This window comes from Hyla sarda, chromosome 1 (genome assembly GCF_029499605.1).
Source record: "Hyla sarda isolate aHylSar1 chromosome 1, aHylSar1.hap1, whole genome shotgun sequence".
NCBI classification, from domain to species: Eukaryota; Metazoa; Chordata; class Amphibia; order Anura; family Hylidae; genus Hyla; species Hyla sarda.
The window spans coordinates 7,205,713-7,223,069 of record NC_079189.1 but is presented as its reverse complement, the minus strand read 5'-3'; the positions used below and the strand labels follow the sequence as shown (position 1 = coordinate 7,223,069).

The window sequence follows — 17,357 nt, the reverse complement described above, 5'->3', positions numbered from 1 at the left end:
GATGTGACAGTAGAATAGTGAGTGCAGCTCTGGAGGATAAGACTCGATGTGACAGAAGAATAGTGAGTGCAGCTCTGGAGGATAAAACATGATGTGACAGCAGGATAGTGAGTGCAGCTCTGGAGGATAAGATGTGATGTGACAGCAGAATAGTGAGTGCAGCTCTGGAGGATAAGACGTGATGTGACAGCAGAATAGTGAGTGCAGCTCTGAAGGATAAGACATGATGTGACAGTAGAATAGTGAGTGCAGCTCTAGAGGATAAGACTCGATGTGACAGAAGAATAGTGAGTGCAGCTCTGGAGGATAAAACATGATGTGACAGCAGAATAGTGAGTGCAGCTCTGGAGGATAAGATGTGATGTGACAGCAGAATAGTGAGTGCAGCTCTGGAGGATAAGACGTGATGTGACAGCAGAATAGTGAGTGCAGCTCTGGAGGATAAGACATGATGTGACAGTAGAATAGTGAGTGCAGCTCTGGAGGATAAGACTCGATGTGACAGAAGAATAGTGAGTGCAGCTCTGGAGGATAAAACATGATGTGACAGCAGGATAGTGAGTGCAGCTCTGGAGGATAAGATGTGATGTGACAGCAGAATAGTGAGTGCAGCTCTGGAGGATAAGACGTGATGTGACAGCAGAATAGTGAGTGCAGCTCTGGAGGATAAGACATGATGTGACAGTAGAATAGTGAGTGCAGCTCTGGAGGATAAGACTCAATGTGACAGAAGAATAGTGAGTGCAGCTCTGGAGGATAAAACATGATGTGACAGCAGAATAGTGAGTGCAGCTCTGGAGGATAAGATGTGATGTGACAGCAGAATAGTGAGTGCAGCTCTGGAGGATAAGACGTGATGTGACAGCAGAATAGTGAGTGCAGCTCTGGAGGATAAGACATGATGTCACAGCAGAATAGTGAGTGTAGCTCTGGAGGATAAGATGTGATGTGACAGCAGAATAGTGAGTGCAGCTCTGAAGGAGAAGACGTGATGTGACAGCAGAATAGTGAGCGCAGCTCTGGATGTAACACATTGTTCTCACAATGACTGGGCATTATATGGAGATCATGCAGCAGTTAGTGCAGGATATTTGCCTCCTCCTGACGGGCAGCGGACGGGTGTGCTGGCCGGGCACGTCCCCCGCTCAGTGCTGGTATATACGGGGTACACAGCTGGCATGCCAAGCAGGAGCTGCACAGAGGCCTCATTCACAGGCGTCATTGTTATGGAGCCTCACAATAGTCTGCAGGGCGGGGGAGGAGGATTCTTTAGCTGCAGACCCCAGAGATCAGGGATTAACCCATCGTGACAGTGTCAGTAATCCAATGTATACACTGTGATACCAGGAGGATACAGAAGGGGGCGCCTCATCTGCTACACTGTAACAATGTATCAGGTCACAACAGTATATCAGGGTTTCCCAACCAGGGTGCCTCAGGCTGTCCGGGCATGCTGGGAGTTGTAGTTTTGCAACAGCTGGAGGCACCTAGGTTGGGAAACACATATCAATGAATGGAAACATTTTTAATTATCCAAACCTTAAAAGGGTTAAATCCAGGCTATGTTTCCCCACCAATTCTATCATCTCTAATCTATATGTTAGCCTGGGAAAGCTGAGTGATCTCTAACATCAATTATCTCCATAATATCTATCATCTCTAATCTATATGTTATCCTTGGAAAGCTGAGTGATCTCTAACATCAATTATCTCCATAATATCTATCATCTCTAATCTATATGTTATCCTTGGAAAGCTGAGTGATCTCTAACATCAATTATCTCCATAATATCTATCATCTCTAATCTATATGTTAGCCTGGGAAAGCTGAGTGATCTCTAACATCAATTATCTCCATAATATCTATCATCTCTAATCTATATGCTACACTGGGAAAGCTGAGTGATCTCTAATATCAAGGATTTCCTCCCCAATTCTATCATCTCTGATCTATATGCTACCCTGGCAAAGCTGAGTGATCTCCAGCACTACTGTTATCTTGAATCTTTATCCTACCCTGGAAAAGCTGAGTTATCTTCAGCACTACTGTTATCTTGAATCTTTATCCTACCCTGGAAAAGCTGAGTTATCTCTAACATCAATTATCTCCATAATATCTATCATCTCTAATCTATATGCTACCCTGGGAAAGCTGAGTGATCTCTAATATCAAGGATTTCCTCACCAATTCTATCATCTCTGATCTATATGCTACCCTGGGAAAGCTGAGTGATTGCCAGCACTACTGTTATCTTGAATCTTTATCCTACCCTGGAAAATCTGAGTGATCTCTAACATCAATTATCTCCATAACATCTATCATCTCTAATCTATATCCAATCCTGGGAAAGCTGAGTGATCTCTAAAATCAATGATTACCACCACTTCGACCATCTCTAATCTATATCATATACTAAAAAAGCGGAGTGATCTCTAATAATAATGATCTCCACCACTATTATCTCTAATCCATATCCGACCCTGGAAAAGCTGAGTGATCTCTAACATCAATTATTTCCATAACCTGTCATCTCTAATCTATATGCTATCCTGGGAAAGCTGAGTCATCCCTAATATAAATGATCACCGCCACTTCGATCATCCCTAATCTATATCCTATCCTGAGAAAGCTGAGTGATCTCTAGTATCAATGATCTCCAGCACAACATTTCTCGAATCTTTATCCTACCCTTGAAAAGCTGAGTGATCTCTAACATCAATTTTCTCCATAACATCTATCATCTCTAATATATAAACTATCCTGGGAAAGCTGAGTGATCTCTAATATTAATGATCACCGCCACTTCGATCAACCCCAATCTATATCATATCCTAAAAAAGCTGGGTGATCTTTACTATCAATGATCTCCATCATTATTATCTCTAATCCATATCCGACCCTGGAAAAGCTGAGTGACCTCTAACATCAATTATCTCCATAACATCTATCATCTCTAATCTATATGCTATCCTAGGAAAGCTGAGTGATCTCTAATAATCACTACCACCAGCAATATTATCTCTAATCTAGATCATATCCTGGGAAAGCTGAGTGATCGCTAATATCAATGATTTCTCCACCACTACTATTTTCTCTAATCTGTACCATACCCCAGGACAGCTGAGTGGACCCTAATATCAATGATCTTCATGCTATATCCTTTCCTGGGAAAGCTGAGTGATTGCTAATAATGATCTCCACCACTTATCATCTCTAATCTATATTCTATCCTGGGAAAGTGGAATGATCCTAAATATTAATTATTTTAACCACTTCTATAATCTATATCCTATCCTGGGAAAGCTGAGTGATCTCTAATATCAATTATTCCCACCACTTCTATAATCTCTGATCTGTATTCTATCCTGGGAAAGCTGAATGATCTAAAAATCAATGATCACCACCCACTACTATTATTTCTAATCTATATCCTATCCTGGGAAAGCTGAGTCAACGCTAATATCAATGATCTCCATCACTATTATCTCTAAACATTATCCTATCCTGGGAAAGCTGAGTGGTCTGTAATATCAGTGATCTGCATCACTTTTATCATAGCTAATCTATATCCTATCCTGGGAAAGCTGGGTGATCTCTAATAATGATGCCCACCACTGCTACCATCTCTAATCTATATCGTATCCTAACATGGCAATTCTAGCTGCCACCCACGGTCACTCCGCTCTCCTAGACCCCTGGACATCAAAGCTGTCCCATCCTTATATAGGTAAATAACTAGGTCAATATACCAGTCAGGACTCCAGGAAAGTAGTGTGGCAATCCCTGCAGGAGGCGGTCCCCATGGGATCTGAAATGCCACTCTGCCCTAGTTCTATAGCGCCACATCCCGTACTGCTCACCACCCAGCTTTCTAAGTGACAGGAGAGGACGAGTGAAGGACTTGAGGATATTGGGGGTGGTGCCCTCCGTGTGCTGCTGCCACCACATAAGATGGGCACGGCTACAGACCCCCCCCCATGGAGGCCTCAGTGATGGAGAGACGCTCTGCAGCTCCTCACTAACACATCATGCATACACAGGTACAGGGGGCACAAGACAGCGGGTGCAGGATGGGGGAGCGGGTACCTTCCTAGTCGTCGGTGCCTGCTTCATGGTCACACAAGGGCAAGGTGAGGAATAAAGAGAAGAGAAGTGTTAGGACATGAAATCACAGGAGCGCAGCCACAATCGCTGCAAATGGCCGCAGCTTCTCTACGGTGATGGATCCATGGCTGGAGATCCGGCCGACGCTCCCCCCTGACAGTCAGTGCCGGGATTCTCCATGCCACCCCCCTCCTCCTCCTCCTTCAGGGATGCGGCACCGCCGTACGTCCCAGCCTGTGTAACCACCGCCCCGTGCACCGATTACATCAGCATCGGCCTCCGCTCCCTCCCGGGAAGACCTTGTGTACGGATTAATGGCTCAGGAGCTTCTCTATATCCAGAGGAGGAGGAGGAGGGGCCGAGACACAAAGGAGGAGCGAGCGTAACCTGGCAACCGGGCAGCATTCATCGCTGGACCACTTCTCTGCCAGGCACAGGAGGGGTTAACACCGGTAATGCCAGGACGCTCCAGAATCCTTAGAAACCAACGCGGGGATATACGGGCGACTGCCAGAAACCTACAGATTTATAGAATTCAATGTTTATGGAGGGAAGATATTGTGGTGCCAGCGGGCAGAAGGCGGGAGCCCCTTATATTACCAGTGTACCCCAACTTACTAACCCAGCAGAAATATCATGGGTGCTGTTGGCAGTTTAAGCAGCACCCCGCTCTCTCTCTCTCTACAGTTTAAGCAGCACTCCGCTCTCTCTCTACAGTTTAAGCAGCACTCCGCTCTCTCTCTACAGTTTAAGCAGCACTCCGCTCTCTCTCTACAGTTTAAGCAGCACTCCGCTCTCTCTCTCTCTCTACAGTTTAAGCAGCACTCCGCTCTCTCTCTCTACAGTTTAAGCAGCACTCCGCTCTCTCTCTCTCTCTCTACAGTTTAAGCAGCACTCCGCTCTCTCTCTCTACAGTTTAAGCAGCACTCCGCTCTCTCTCTCTACAGTTTAAGCAGCACTCCGCTCTCTCTCTCTATAGTTTAAGCAGCACTCCGCTCTCTCTCTCTCTCTACAGTTTAAGCAGCACTCCGCTCTCTCTCTCTCTACAGTTTAAGCAGCACTCCGCTCTCTCTCTCTACAGTTTAAGCAGCACTCCGCTCTCTCTCTCTACAGTTTAAGCAGCACTCCGCTCTCTCTCTCTCTCTACAGTTTAAGCAGCACCCCGCTCTCTCTCTCTCTACAGTTTAAGCAGCACTCCGCTCTCTCTCTCTCTACAGTTTAAGCAGCACTCCGCTCTCTCTACAGTTTAAGCCACACCCCGCTCTCTCTCTCTACAGTTTAACCAGCACCCCACTCTCTCTCTCTACAGTTAAAGCAGCACCCGCTCTCTCTCTCTACAGTTAAAGCAGCACCCGCTCTCTCTCTCTGCAGTTTAAGCAGCACCCCGCTCTCTCTCTCTGCAGTTTAAGCAGCACCCGCTCTCTCTCTCTGCAGTTTAAGCAGCACCCACTCTCTCTCTCTGCAGTTTAAGCAGCACCCCGCTCTCTCTCTCTGCAGTTTAAGCAGCACCCCGCTCTCTCTCTCTGCAGTTTAAGCAGCACCCCGCTCTCTCTCTCTGCAGTTTAAGCAGCACCCCGCTCTCTCTCTCTACAGTTTAAGCTGCACCCCGCTCTCTCTCTCTGCAGTTTAAGCAGCACCCCGCTCTCTCTCTCTCTGCAGTTTAAGCAGCACCCCGCTCTCTCTCTCTGCAGTTTAAGCAGCACCCCGCTCTCTCTCTCTGCAGTTTAAGCAGCACCCCGCTCTCTCTCTACAGTTTAAGCCGCACCCCGCATTCTCTCTACAGTTTAAGCAGCACCCCGCTCTCTCTCTGCAGTTTAAGCAGCACCCGCTCCCTCTCTCTCTCTGCAGTTAAAGCAGCACCCCGCTCTCTCTCTCTCTGCAGTTTAAGCAGTACCCCGCTCTCTCTCTCTGCAGTTTAAGCAGCACCCCGCTCTCTCTCTCTGCAGTTTAAGCAGCACCCCGCTCTCTCTCTACAGTTTAAGCAGCACCCGCTCCCTCTCTCTCTCTGCAGTTAAAGCAGCACCCCGCTCTCTCTCTCTCTGCAGTTTAAGCAGCACCCCACTCTCTCTCTCTACAGTTTAAGCCGCACCCCGCTCTCTCTGCAGTTTAAGCAGCACCCCGCTCTCTCTCTGCAGTTTAAGCAGCACCCGCTCTCTCTCTCTCTCTGCAGTTTAAGCAGCACCCGCTCTCTCTCTCTCTCTGCAGTTTAAGCAGCACCCCGCTCTCTCTCTCTGCAGTTTAAGCAGCACCCCGCTCTCTCTCTCTGCAGTTTAAGCAGCACCCCACTCTCTCTCTCTACAGTTTAAGCAGCACTCCGCTCTCTCTCTCTCTCTACAGTTTAAACAGCACTCCGCTCTCTCTCTCTCTCTCTACAGTTTAAGCAGCACTCCGCTCTCTCTCTCTCTACAGTTTAAGCAGCACTCCGCTCTCTCTCTCTCTACAGTTTAAGCAGCACTCCGCTCTCTCTCTCTCTCAACAGTTTAAGCAGCACTCCGCTCTCTCTCTCTACAGTTTAAGCAGCACCCGCTCTCTCTCTCTCTACAGTTTAAGCCACACCCCACTCTCTCTCTCTACAGTTTAACCAGCACCCCACTCTCTCTCTCTACAGTTAAAGCATCACCCCGCTCTCTCTCTCTACAGTTAAAGCAGCACCCGCTCTCTCTCTCTGCAGTTTAAGCAGCACCCCGCTCTCTCTCTCTCTACAGTTTAAGCAGCACCCCGCTCTCTCTCTCTACAGTTTAAGCAGCACCCCGCTCTCTCTCTCTGCAGTTTAAGCAGCACCCCGCTCTCTCTCTGCAGTTTAAGCAGCACCCCGCTCTCTCTCTGCAGTTTAAGCAGCACCCCACTCTCTCTCTCTACAGTTTAAGCAGCACCCCGCTCTCTCTCTGCAGTTTAAGCAGCACCTCGCTCTCTCTCTACAGTTTAAGCAGCACCTGCTCTCTCTCTACAGTTTAAGCAGCACCCCGCTCTCTCTCTCTACAGTTTAAGCAGCACCCCGCTCTCTCTCTCTCTGCAGTTTAAGCAGCACCCCGCTCTCTCTCTGCAGTTTAAGCAGCACCTGCTCTCTCTCTACAGTTTAAGCAGCACCCCGCTCTCTCTCTCTACAGTTTAAGCAGCCCCCCACTCTCTCTCTCTCTGCAGTTTAAGCAGCACCCCGCTCTCTCTCTGCAGTTTAAGCAGCACCCGCTCTCTCTCTCTCTCTGCAGTTTAAGCAGCACTCCGCTCTCTCTCTGCAGTTTAAGCAGCACCCGCTCTCTCTCTCTCTGCAGTTTAAGCAGCACCCCGCTCTCTCTCTGCAGTTTAAGCAGCACCCCACTCTCTCTCTCTGCAGTTTAAGCAGCACCCCGCTCTCTCTCTCTGCAGTTTAAGCAGCACCCCGCTCTCTCTCTCTGCAGTTTAAGCCGCACCCCACTCTCTCTCTCTGCAGTTTAAGCAGCACCCCGCTCTCTCTCTCTGCAGTTTAAGCAGCACCCCGCTCTCTCTCTCTGCAGTTTAAGCAGCACCCCGCTCTCTCTCTCTGCAGTTTAAGCAGCACCCCACTCTCTCTCTCTGCAGTTTAAGCAGCACCCCACTCTCTCTCTCTGCAGTTTAAGCAGCACCCCACTCTCTCTCTCTGCAGTTTAAGCAGCACCCCACTCTCTCTCTCTCTGCAGTTTAAGCAGCACCCCACTCTCTCTCTCTGCAGTTTAAGCAGCACCCCACTCTCTCTCTCTCCAGTTTAAGCAGCACCCCGCTCTCTCTCTACAGTTTAAGCCGCACCCCGCATTCTCTCTACAGTTTAAGCAGCACCCCGCATTCTCTCTACAGTTTAAGCAGCACCCCGCTCTCTCTCTCTCTACAGTTTAAGCAGCACCCCGCTCTCTCTCTCTACAGTTTAAGCAGCACCCCGCTCTCTCTCTCTGCAGTTTAAGCAGCACCCCGCTCTCTCTCTGCAGTTTAAGCAGCACCCCGCTCTCTCTCTGCAGTTTAAGCAGCACCCCACTCTCTCTCTCTACAGTTTAAGCAGCACCCCGCTCTCTCTCTGCAGTTTAAGCAGCACCCCGCTCTCTCTCTACAGTTTAAGCAGCACCCCGCTCTCTCTCTCTACAGTTTAAGCAGCACCCCGCTCTCTCTCTCTCTGCAGTTTAAGCAGCACCCCGCTCTCTCTCTGCAGTTTAAGCAGCACCCGCTCTCTCTCTACAGTTTAAGCAGCACCCCGCTCTCTCTCTCTACAGTTTAAGCAGCCCCCCACTCTCTCTCTCTCTGCAGTTTAAGCAGCACCCCGCTCTCTCTCTGCAGTTTAAGCAGCACCCGCTCTCTCTCTCTCTCTGCAGTTTAAGCAGCACTCCGCTCTCTCTCTGCAGTTTAAGCAGCACCCACTCTCTCTCTCTCTGCAGTTTAAGCAGCACCCCGCTCTCTCTCTGCAGTTTAAGCAGCACCCCGCTCTCTCTCTCTGCAGTTTAAGCAGCACCCCGCTCTCTCTCTCTGCAGTTTAAGCAGCACCCCACTCTCTCTCTCTCTGCAGTTTAAGCCGCACCCCACTCTCTCTCTGCAGTTTAAGCCGCACCCCACTCTCTCTCTGCAGTTTAAGCCGCACCCCACTCTCTCTCTGCAGTTTAAGCAGCACCCCACTCTCTCTCTCTGCAGTTTAAGCAGCACCCCACTCTCTCTCTCTGCAGTTTAAACAGCACCCCACTCTCTCTGCAGTTTAAGCAGCACCCCGCTCTCTCTCTCTGCAGTTTAAGCAGCACCCCACTCTCTCTCTCTGCAGTTTAAGCAGCACCCCACTCTCTCTCTCTGCAGTTTAAGCAGCACCCCACTCTCTCTCTCTGCAGTTTAAGCAGCACCCCACTCTCTCTCTCTGCAGTTTAAGCAGCACCCCACTCTCTCTCTCTGCAGTTTAAGCAGCACCCCACTCTCTCTCTCTGCAGTTTAAGCAGCACCCCACTCTCTCTCTCTGCAGTTTAAGCAGCACCCCACTCTCTCTCTCTGCAGTTTAAGCAGCACCCCACTCTCTCTCTGCAGTTTAAGCAGCACCCCGCTCTCTCTCTCTGCAGTTTAAGCAGCACCCCGCTCTCTCTCTGCAGTTTAAGCAGCACCCCGCTCTCTCTCTCTCTCTCTCTGCAGTTTAAGCAGCACCCCACTCTCTCTCTCTGCAGTTTAAGCAGCACCCCACTCTCTCTCTCTGCAGTTTAAGCAGCACCCCACTCTCTCTCTCTCTGCAGTTTAAGCAGCACCCCACTCTCTCTCTCTCTGCAGTTTAAGCCGCACCCCGCTCTCTCTCTGCAGTTTAAGCAGCACCCCGCTCTCACTCTCTCCGCAGTTTAAGCAGCACCCCGCTCTCTGCAGTTTAAGCAGCACTCTGCTCTCCATCTGCAGTTTAAGCAGCTACGTCTCCACAATGTAATAGGCACCCTGCTTGTTCCCTCATAGCAGTTTAAGTGACACCCCTCTTGCCCTCTGCAGTTTAAGTGGTATCCTGCTTGCTCTCTGCAATATAAGTGCCACTTTGCTCGCTCTCTCTACAATTTAAGCTGCACCCCGCTTGCTTTTTTCAATATAAAAGTTGCACCCTGCTCGCTCCCGACAATATAAGTCGCATCCTGCTGGTTCCCCCTGCAGTATAACTGGCACCCCTCCTCCTGCAGTTTAAGTGGTATCCTGCTCGCTCTTTAAAGTTTCAGCAGTATTTCACTCGCTCTCTGCAATATAAGAGGCACCTCGCGCTCTCTCTCTGCAGTTTAAGCGGCACCCTGCTCGCTCTCTGCCATATAAGTTGCACCCCGCTAGCTCTCTCTCTGCAGTTTTAGTGGCACTCCTATTGCCCTCTGCAGTTTTAAGTTGTATCTTGCTCACTCTCTGCAATATAAGTGGTGCCCTGCTCGCTCTCGGCAATGTAAAAGGCACCCCTCTTGCCCTCTGCAGTTTAAAGCGTACCCGTCAGATCCAACAAAAAAACTTTTTTTGGAATATATCACTCAGTACCTAATCCTGAACATGTACATCTAATTTTTATATGTCTAGCACCTTTATTCATTCTTTTATTACACTTTTAATTTAGCTGACTAGTCTGAATTCCTCTCAAATGGAGGGGGCGTGGCCTCACTGTGCAGGTCTCCGCCCCCTCCCTCAGTATGCTGTCTGCTCACATCTCCCCCAGCATTAGCAAAACTACAACTCCCAGCATGTCCTCACTGACAGTAGCCGGACACAAGCTGACAGGAGGAGGATTTTTCCTGCACTCACAGCGGTCAATCAAGGAAGTGTGTCCATGACATAGGTGATGACTCATGGACACAGCAGGACTAGTATGTGTCCAAGCAGGCAGGGGGGCAGTTGCTTGACTGGATTTTTCTGTATGAAATACTGAAAAATTTCTAATGAAAACAATTGCAAAACGTATTGGTTATACAGGCTTTACAACATATCAAACGTTTTTGTATCTGACATTTAAGTGATATCCTGCTCGCTTTCTGCAGTTTAAAGGGGTACTCCGCCCCTAGACTTCTTATCCTCTATCCAAAGGATAGAGAATAAGATGTCTGATCGTGGGGATCCAGCCGGAGCATAGAGCGAACTTCGCCGCGTGCCAGATGACTGGCGATGCTGGGCTGTGTTGTAGTTTTGCAACAGCTGGAGGCGCCCTGGTTGGGAAACACAGATTATATCTTTCTCTCTCTCTAGATTATATATATATATATATATATATATATATATATACACACACACACACACACATATTGAATGAATAAAATAAAATTAAAAAAAAGAAAAAAAAAAAGAATGAATAAAATATACATAAAAAACAAATAAAATAAAATATAAAAAATTAATGAATAAAATAAATATACATAAAAAGGAATGAATAAATAAGATGAAATAAATAAAGAAAAATAAATAAATAAAATAAAACACATCAAAAAACTTCCTATAATTTCTAATGGGAAATATAACTGAATATCCCCCAAAAATATAAAGATTGAGGTTCTGTTTTTTGGCCCAATGCATAGTGATTAACCCTTCAACACCCGCATACACTGATCACCCTCCTCTCCTCCTCCTCCTCCCTGCCGCTGGAGATGTAAGGGTTAAGCTGATGCACGGAGAAGCCGCGAGGATCCGTGGAAAAGATGATTTGCAAAGAAATGAGCTCAGATATAATCCCAGCAGAGTTTTCCACTTAAAGGGCCAGTACCAGTACAAGTGGTGTCCTGCGGGGGGCGGTGTAAGAGGCTGATATCAGTCTAGTGGGGGGGGGGGGGGGTGCTCCTGCCACTCATCCCAATGAAGAATACAAAAAACAGGCTGATAACAGAGAGCAATAGACTGCACTCACATGGAGAGGAGACTGTGGGCTTAGTAACGCAATAAGGGGATTATAGAGAAGCTTCGTCTGCTCCTGGGAGTGCAGGGGTTAATGCCGTCACACCACATGGGATTAGTGGCAGACAAGGGAGCAGATGGCGGCTGGTCCCTGGTGGTGACTATGACCCAGACCAGCCAGAAGGTGACCGCCAGGACCAGGTCAGTTGGGGGGGATAAGGGCTGACGGAAAATATGGCGATTGCGCAAAAGTTGCAATAAATTATGTTAATAGTATTTTCTATTTCTTTGAGGACAAACATTTCAGAGCAGATAAAGGAAATGAATGACCCCAGTATCTCTCTTACACGGACACTGTATGGCGCTATTATTTCACCCACATAATGCTGCCTTTGTAATAGCGCCACATGGCGCAACACGCAGCAGAAACAACCATACGTGCCGACGCCAACAATGATCAGTTATCACCGTATGAGCAGTTATGTCTTCACCGTGTAACACGTTGGCACAATGTGACGGTAATAAATGGACACTATGATACCGTATGGCAGTACCATGGAGGCAGTAGAGTGTCTTCACTGTATGGTAGTATTATATGGGCCATGTATTCCAGGTATAGTACTACTATAGAGGCACTGTTTATGTGCGTACTGTACGGCAGTATTAGGTGGACCATGTATTACATAAACAGTGCTACTATAAAAGGCCCTGTTATGTGGGCACTGTATGGCAGTATTATGTTAGCCACATACTACTATAGCAGCATTGTTATGTGGTCACTGTATGGCAGTATTATGGGAAAGGAATTACATGAATACTGCTACTATAGAGGCAATATTTTGTGTTCACTGTATACTGTATGGCAGTATTATGTTGACCAAGTACTACATGAACAGTACTACTATAGAGGCAATGTTATGTGCTCACTGTATGGCAGTATTATGTGGACCAAGTATTACAAAAAAAAAAGTGCTACTATAGCAGCACTGTATGTCAGTATTAGGTGGAACATGTATATCATGTACAGTATTACTATAAAAGCACTGTTTATATGTGCACTGTATGGCAGTATTAGGTGGACCATGTATTACATAAACAGTGCTACTATAAAAGGCCCTGTTATGTGCGCACTGTATGGCAGTATTATGACGGCCACGTACTACTATAAAAATTCTGTTACATGCTCATTGTAGGGTGGTAATAGTGATCCATGTATTCCCTGAAAAGTACCATTATAGAGGCACTGTTATATGGACACTGTATGGCAGTATTATAGGCCATAAATTACATGAACACTGATTACTTTATGGCAGTATTACATGGGCATAGCAGATACAGTTATGTGTTGGTTGCATAGTACTACTATACAGGCTGTTATGTGTTCACTGTATGGCAGCATTATACAGATACTCTACAATATTGATACGCGCTCACTTAATGGCAGAACACTGTATGGCAGTTTTATATGACCACAGTAAGATCATGTGTTCATGGCAGTACGATACAAGCACTGTTATGTGGTTACTGCAGGGCAGTATTATGTGGGCCATGCATTCCATATACAGTACTACTATAGAGGCATTATTATGTGTACACTGTATGGCAGTATTACGCGGGCCAGGTATTACATGAACAATACTACTATAGTACTATGTGATCGCTTTATGGCAGTATTATATGGGCACAGTAGATGTACAGTTATGTGTTGGTTGCAAAGAACTACTATACAGGCTCTGTTATGTGTTCACTGTATGGTAGTATTATAAAGACACTGTACAATATTGATATGTGTTCACTGAATGGTAAAGGCAACTTGTGTGTTCACTGTTTTACAGTATTAAGTGAACACTGTACGGCGGCATTATAGGCCCACAGAAAGATTATGTGTTCATGGCAGTATGATACAGGTACTGTTATGTGGTCACTGTATGGCAGTATAATGTGGGCCATGTATTATATGTACAGTACTATTATAAAGGTACTGTTATGTGTACATTGTATGGCAGTATTATGTGGGTCATGTATTACATGTACAGTACTGCTATAAAGGTACTGTTATGTGTACATTGTATGACAGTATTATGTGGGTCATGTATCACATGTACAGTACTGCTATAAAGGTACTGTTATGTGTACATTGTATGGCAGTATAATGTGGGCCATTTATTACATGTACAGTACTGCTATAAAGGTACTGTTATGTGTACACTGTATGGCAGTATTATGTGGGTCATGCATTACATGTACAGTACTGCTATAAAGGTACTGTTATGTGTACATTGTATGGCAGTATTATGTGGGTCATGTATTACATGTACAGTACTGCTATAAAGGTACTGTTATGTGTACACTGTATGGCAGTATTATGTGGGTCATGTATCACATGTACAGTACTGCTATAAAGGTACCGTTATGTGTACATTGTATGGCAGTATTATGTGGGTCATGTATTACATGTACAGTACTGCTATAAAGGTACTGTTATATGCTCACTGTATGGCAGTATTATGTGGGTCATGTATTACATGTACAGTACTGCTATATAGGTAATGTTATATGCTCACTGTATGGCAGTATTATGTGGGTCATGTATTACATGTACAGTACTGCTATAAAGGTACTGTTATGTGTACATTGTATGGCAGTATTATGTGGGTCATGTATCACATGTACAGTACTATTATAAAGGTACTGTTATATGCTCACTGTATGGCAGTATTATGTGGGTCATGTATTACATGTACAGTACTGCTATAAAGGTACCGTTATGTGTACATTGTATGGCAGTATTATGTGGCTCATGTATCACATGTACAGTACTGCTATAAAGGTACTGTTATGTGTACATTGTATGGCAGTATTATGTGGGTCATGTATTACATGTACAGTGCTGCTATAAAGGTACTCTTATGTGTACACTGTATGGCAGTATTATGTGGCTCATGTATCACATGTACAGTACTGCTATAAAGGTACTGTTATGTGTACATTGTATGGCAGTATTATGTGGCTCATGTATCACATGTACAGTACTGCTATAAAGGTACTCTTATGTGTACATTGTATGGCAGTATTATGTGGCTCATGTATCACATGTACAGTACTGCTATAAAGGTACTGTTATGTGTACACTGTATGGCAGTATTATGTGGGTCATGTATTACATGTACAGTACTGCTATAAAGGTACTGTTATGTGTACACTGTATGGCAGTATTATGTGGGTCATGTATCACATGTACAGTACTGCTATAAAGGTACTGTTATGTGTACATTGTATGGCAGTATTATGTGGGTCATGTATCACATGTACAGTACTGCTATAAAGGTACTGTTATGTGTACATTGTATGGCAGTATTATGTGGGTCATGTATTACATGTACAGTACTGCTATAAAGGTACTGTTATGTGTACATTGTATGGCAGTATTATGTGGCTCATGTATCACATGTACAGTACTGCTATAAAGGTACTGTTATGTGTACATTGTATGGCAGTATTATGTGGGTCATGTATTAGATGTACAGTACTGCTATAAAGGTACTGTTATGTGTACATTGTATGGCAGTATTATGTGGGTCATGTATTACATGTACAGTACTGCTATATAGGTAATGTTATATGCTCACTGTATGGCAGTATTATGTGGGTCATGTATTACATGTACAGTATTATTATAAAGGTACTGTTATGTGTACACTGTATGGCAGTATTATGTGGGTCATGTATCACATGTACAGTACTGCTATAAAGGTACTGTTATGTGTACACTGTATGGCAGTATTATGTGGGTCATGTATCACATGTACAGTACTGCTATAAAGGTACTGTTATGTGTACATTGTATGGCAGTATTATGTGGGTCATGTATTACATATATAGTACTGCTATAAAGGTACTGTTATGTGTACATTGTATGGCAGTATTATGTGGCTCATGTATCACATGTACAGTACTATTATAAAGGTACTGTTATATGTACACTGTATGGCAGTATTATGTGGGTCATGTATTACATGTACAGTACTGCTATAAAGGTACTCTTATGTGTACACTGTATGGCAGTATTATGTGGCTCATATATCACATGTACAGTACTGCTATAAAGGTACTGTTATGTGTACATTGTATGGCAGTATTATGTGGGTCATGTATCACATGTACAGTACTGCTATAAAGGTACTCATATGTGTACATTGTATGGCAGTATTATGTGGGTCATGTATTACATGTACAGTACTGCTATAAAGGTACTGTTATGTGTACATTGTATGGCAGTATTATGTGGGTCATGTATTACATGTACAGTACTGCTATATAGGTAATGTTATATGCTCACTGTATGGCAGTATTATGTGGGTCATGTATTACATGTACAGTACTATTATAAAGGTACTGTTATGTGTACACTGTATGACAGTACTATGTGGCCCATGTATTACATGTACAGTACTGCTATAAAGGTACTGTTATGTGTACACTGTATGGCAGTATTATGTGGGTCATGTATCACATGTACAGTACTGCTATAAAGGTACTGTTATGTGTACACTGTATGGCAGTATTATGTGGGTCATGTATTACATGTACAGTACTGCTATAAAGGTACTGTTATGTGTACATTGTATGGCAGTATTATGTGGGTCATGTATTACATGTACAGTACTGCTATAAAGGTACTGTTATATGTACATTGTATGGCAGTATTATGTGGGTCATGTATTACATGTACAGTACTGCTATAAAGGTACTGTTATGTGCACATTGTATGGAAGTATTATGCGGGTCATGTATTAGATGTACAGTACTGCTATAAAGGTACTGTTATGTGTACACTGTATGGCAGTATTATGTGGGTCATGTATCACATGTACAGTACTGCTATAAAGGTACTGTTATGTGTACACTGTATGGCAGTATTATGTGGGTCATGTATTACATGTACAGTACTGCTATAAAGGTACTGTTATATGCTCACTGTATGGCAGTATTATGTGGGTCATGTATTACATGTACAGTACTGCTATAAAGGTACTGTTATGTGCACATTGTATGGAAGTATTATGCGGGTCATGTACCGCATACACAGTAATACTATACAGGCACTATTAAGTGGTCACTATATGGAGGAATGATGTGAGCACAGTATGGTATCGTTCTGTTATTGAACCCAGTTGTCCTATGGTTTTACTTTTGTGTGTTTACAGTGTGGCAGTACCGTATGGGAACAGAACAATACCGTAATACTGTTATATGTAAACTGATAGGTAGGTCTATCTGGGCACTGTTCTATGTTCACTGTATAACAATATTATTTTCTTATACTTCATAATCTGGCCCAGTTATGGCTTTCGACAGTCTATGTATAGCAGTAGTTCTCACTAGTGTTCCTACAGCTGTTGCAAAACTACAGATCCCAGCATGCCCGGACAGCCGAGGGATGTCTGGGCTTGCTGGGAGTTGTAGTTTTGAAACAGCTGGAGGCATGCTGGTTGGGAAACACTGGGACTAGAGTGGTGAATGATGACCATATGTGTGTGTGTGTACAATCAGGTGAGGTCCTGTAACTCCGAACTGAGGGGTCGTTACAATGTATCAGTATAGCTGCTTCTCCGTGAAGGGATTTCTTTTCCCTGAGAATCTGTTGCAGTGTGTCGGAGCAGATAAAATGACGGCAGAAGTGGTATCACAGACAGTAACCTGATATTCCCAGGAGCGATGGTAGAGATGATGTCATGTGCTGATCTGCAGCGAGCGATCAGCTGGGACTCTGAGGAGATGATGGTAATTGGTAATGGGGATCACTGGGGAATGTACCATAATGGATAGGGGAAAAAGGGGGGGGGGGGCTCTGGAAAGGGCAGGGTATACAGCAGCACAGAGGATTTTAGGAGAGGAGAGTGCTGATCACATGAGAAGGAGGGAGGGCAGGGAATACAGCAGCACAGAG

General features: G+C 45.0%; 1 protein-coding gene across 8 annotated transcripts in view; it reads right to left on the bottom strand.

Annotated features, from left to right (window-relative positions):
- DCTN1 (dynactin subunit 1) overlaps positions 1-17,357 on the bottom strand; it is a 246,862-nt gene that overhangs the window by 142,714 nt on the left and 86,791 nt on the right. For 5 of the 8 annotated variants that reach the window (XR_008848719.1, XM_056545878.1, XM_056546015.1 and 2 more), the window contains exon 6: positions 4,088-4,108. The exons of 2 other annotated variants lie outside the window; for them this stretch is intronic. Coding sequence is in view for 5 of the 6 variants with exons in the window: in XM_056545878.1 (XP_056401853.1) it covers positions 4,088-4,108 (21 nt within the window). In the remaining variant the exon portion in view is untranslated. The remainder of the gene's footprint in view (positions 1-4,087; positions 4,109-17,357) is intronic. One more of the 8 variants, XM_056545625.1, reaches the window with a different exon arrangement.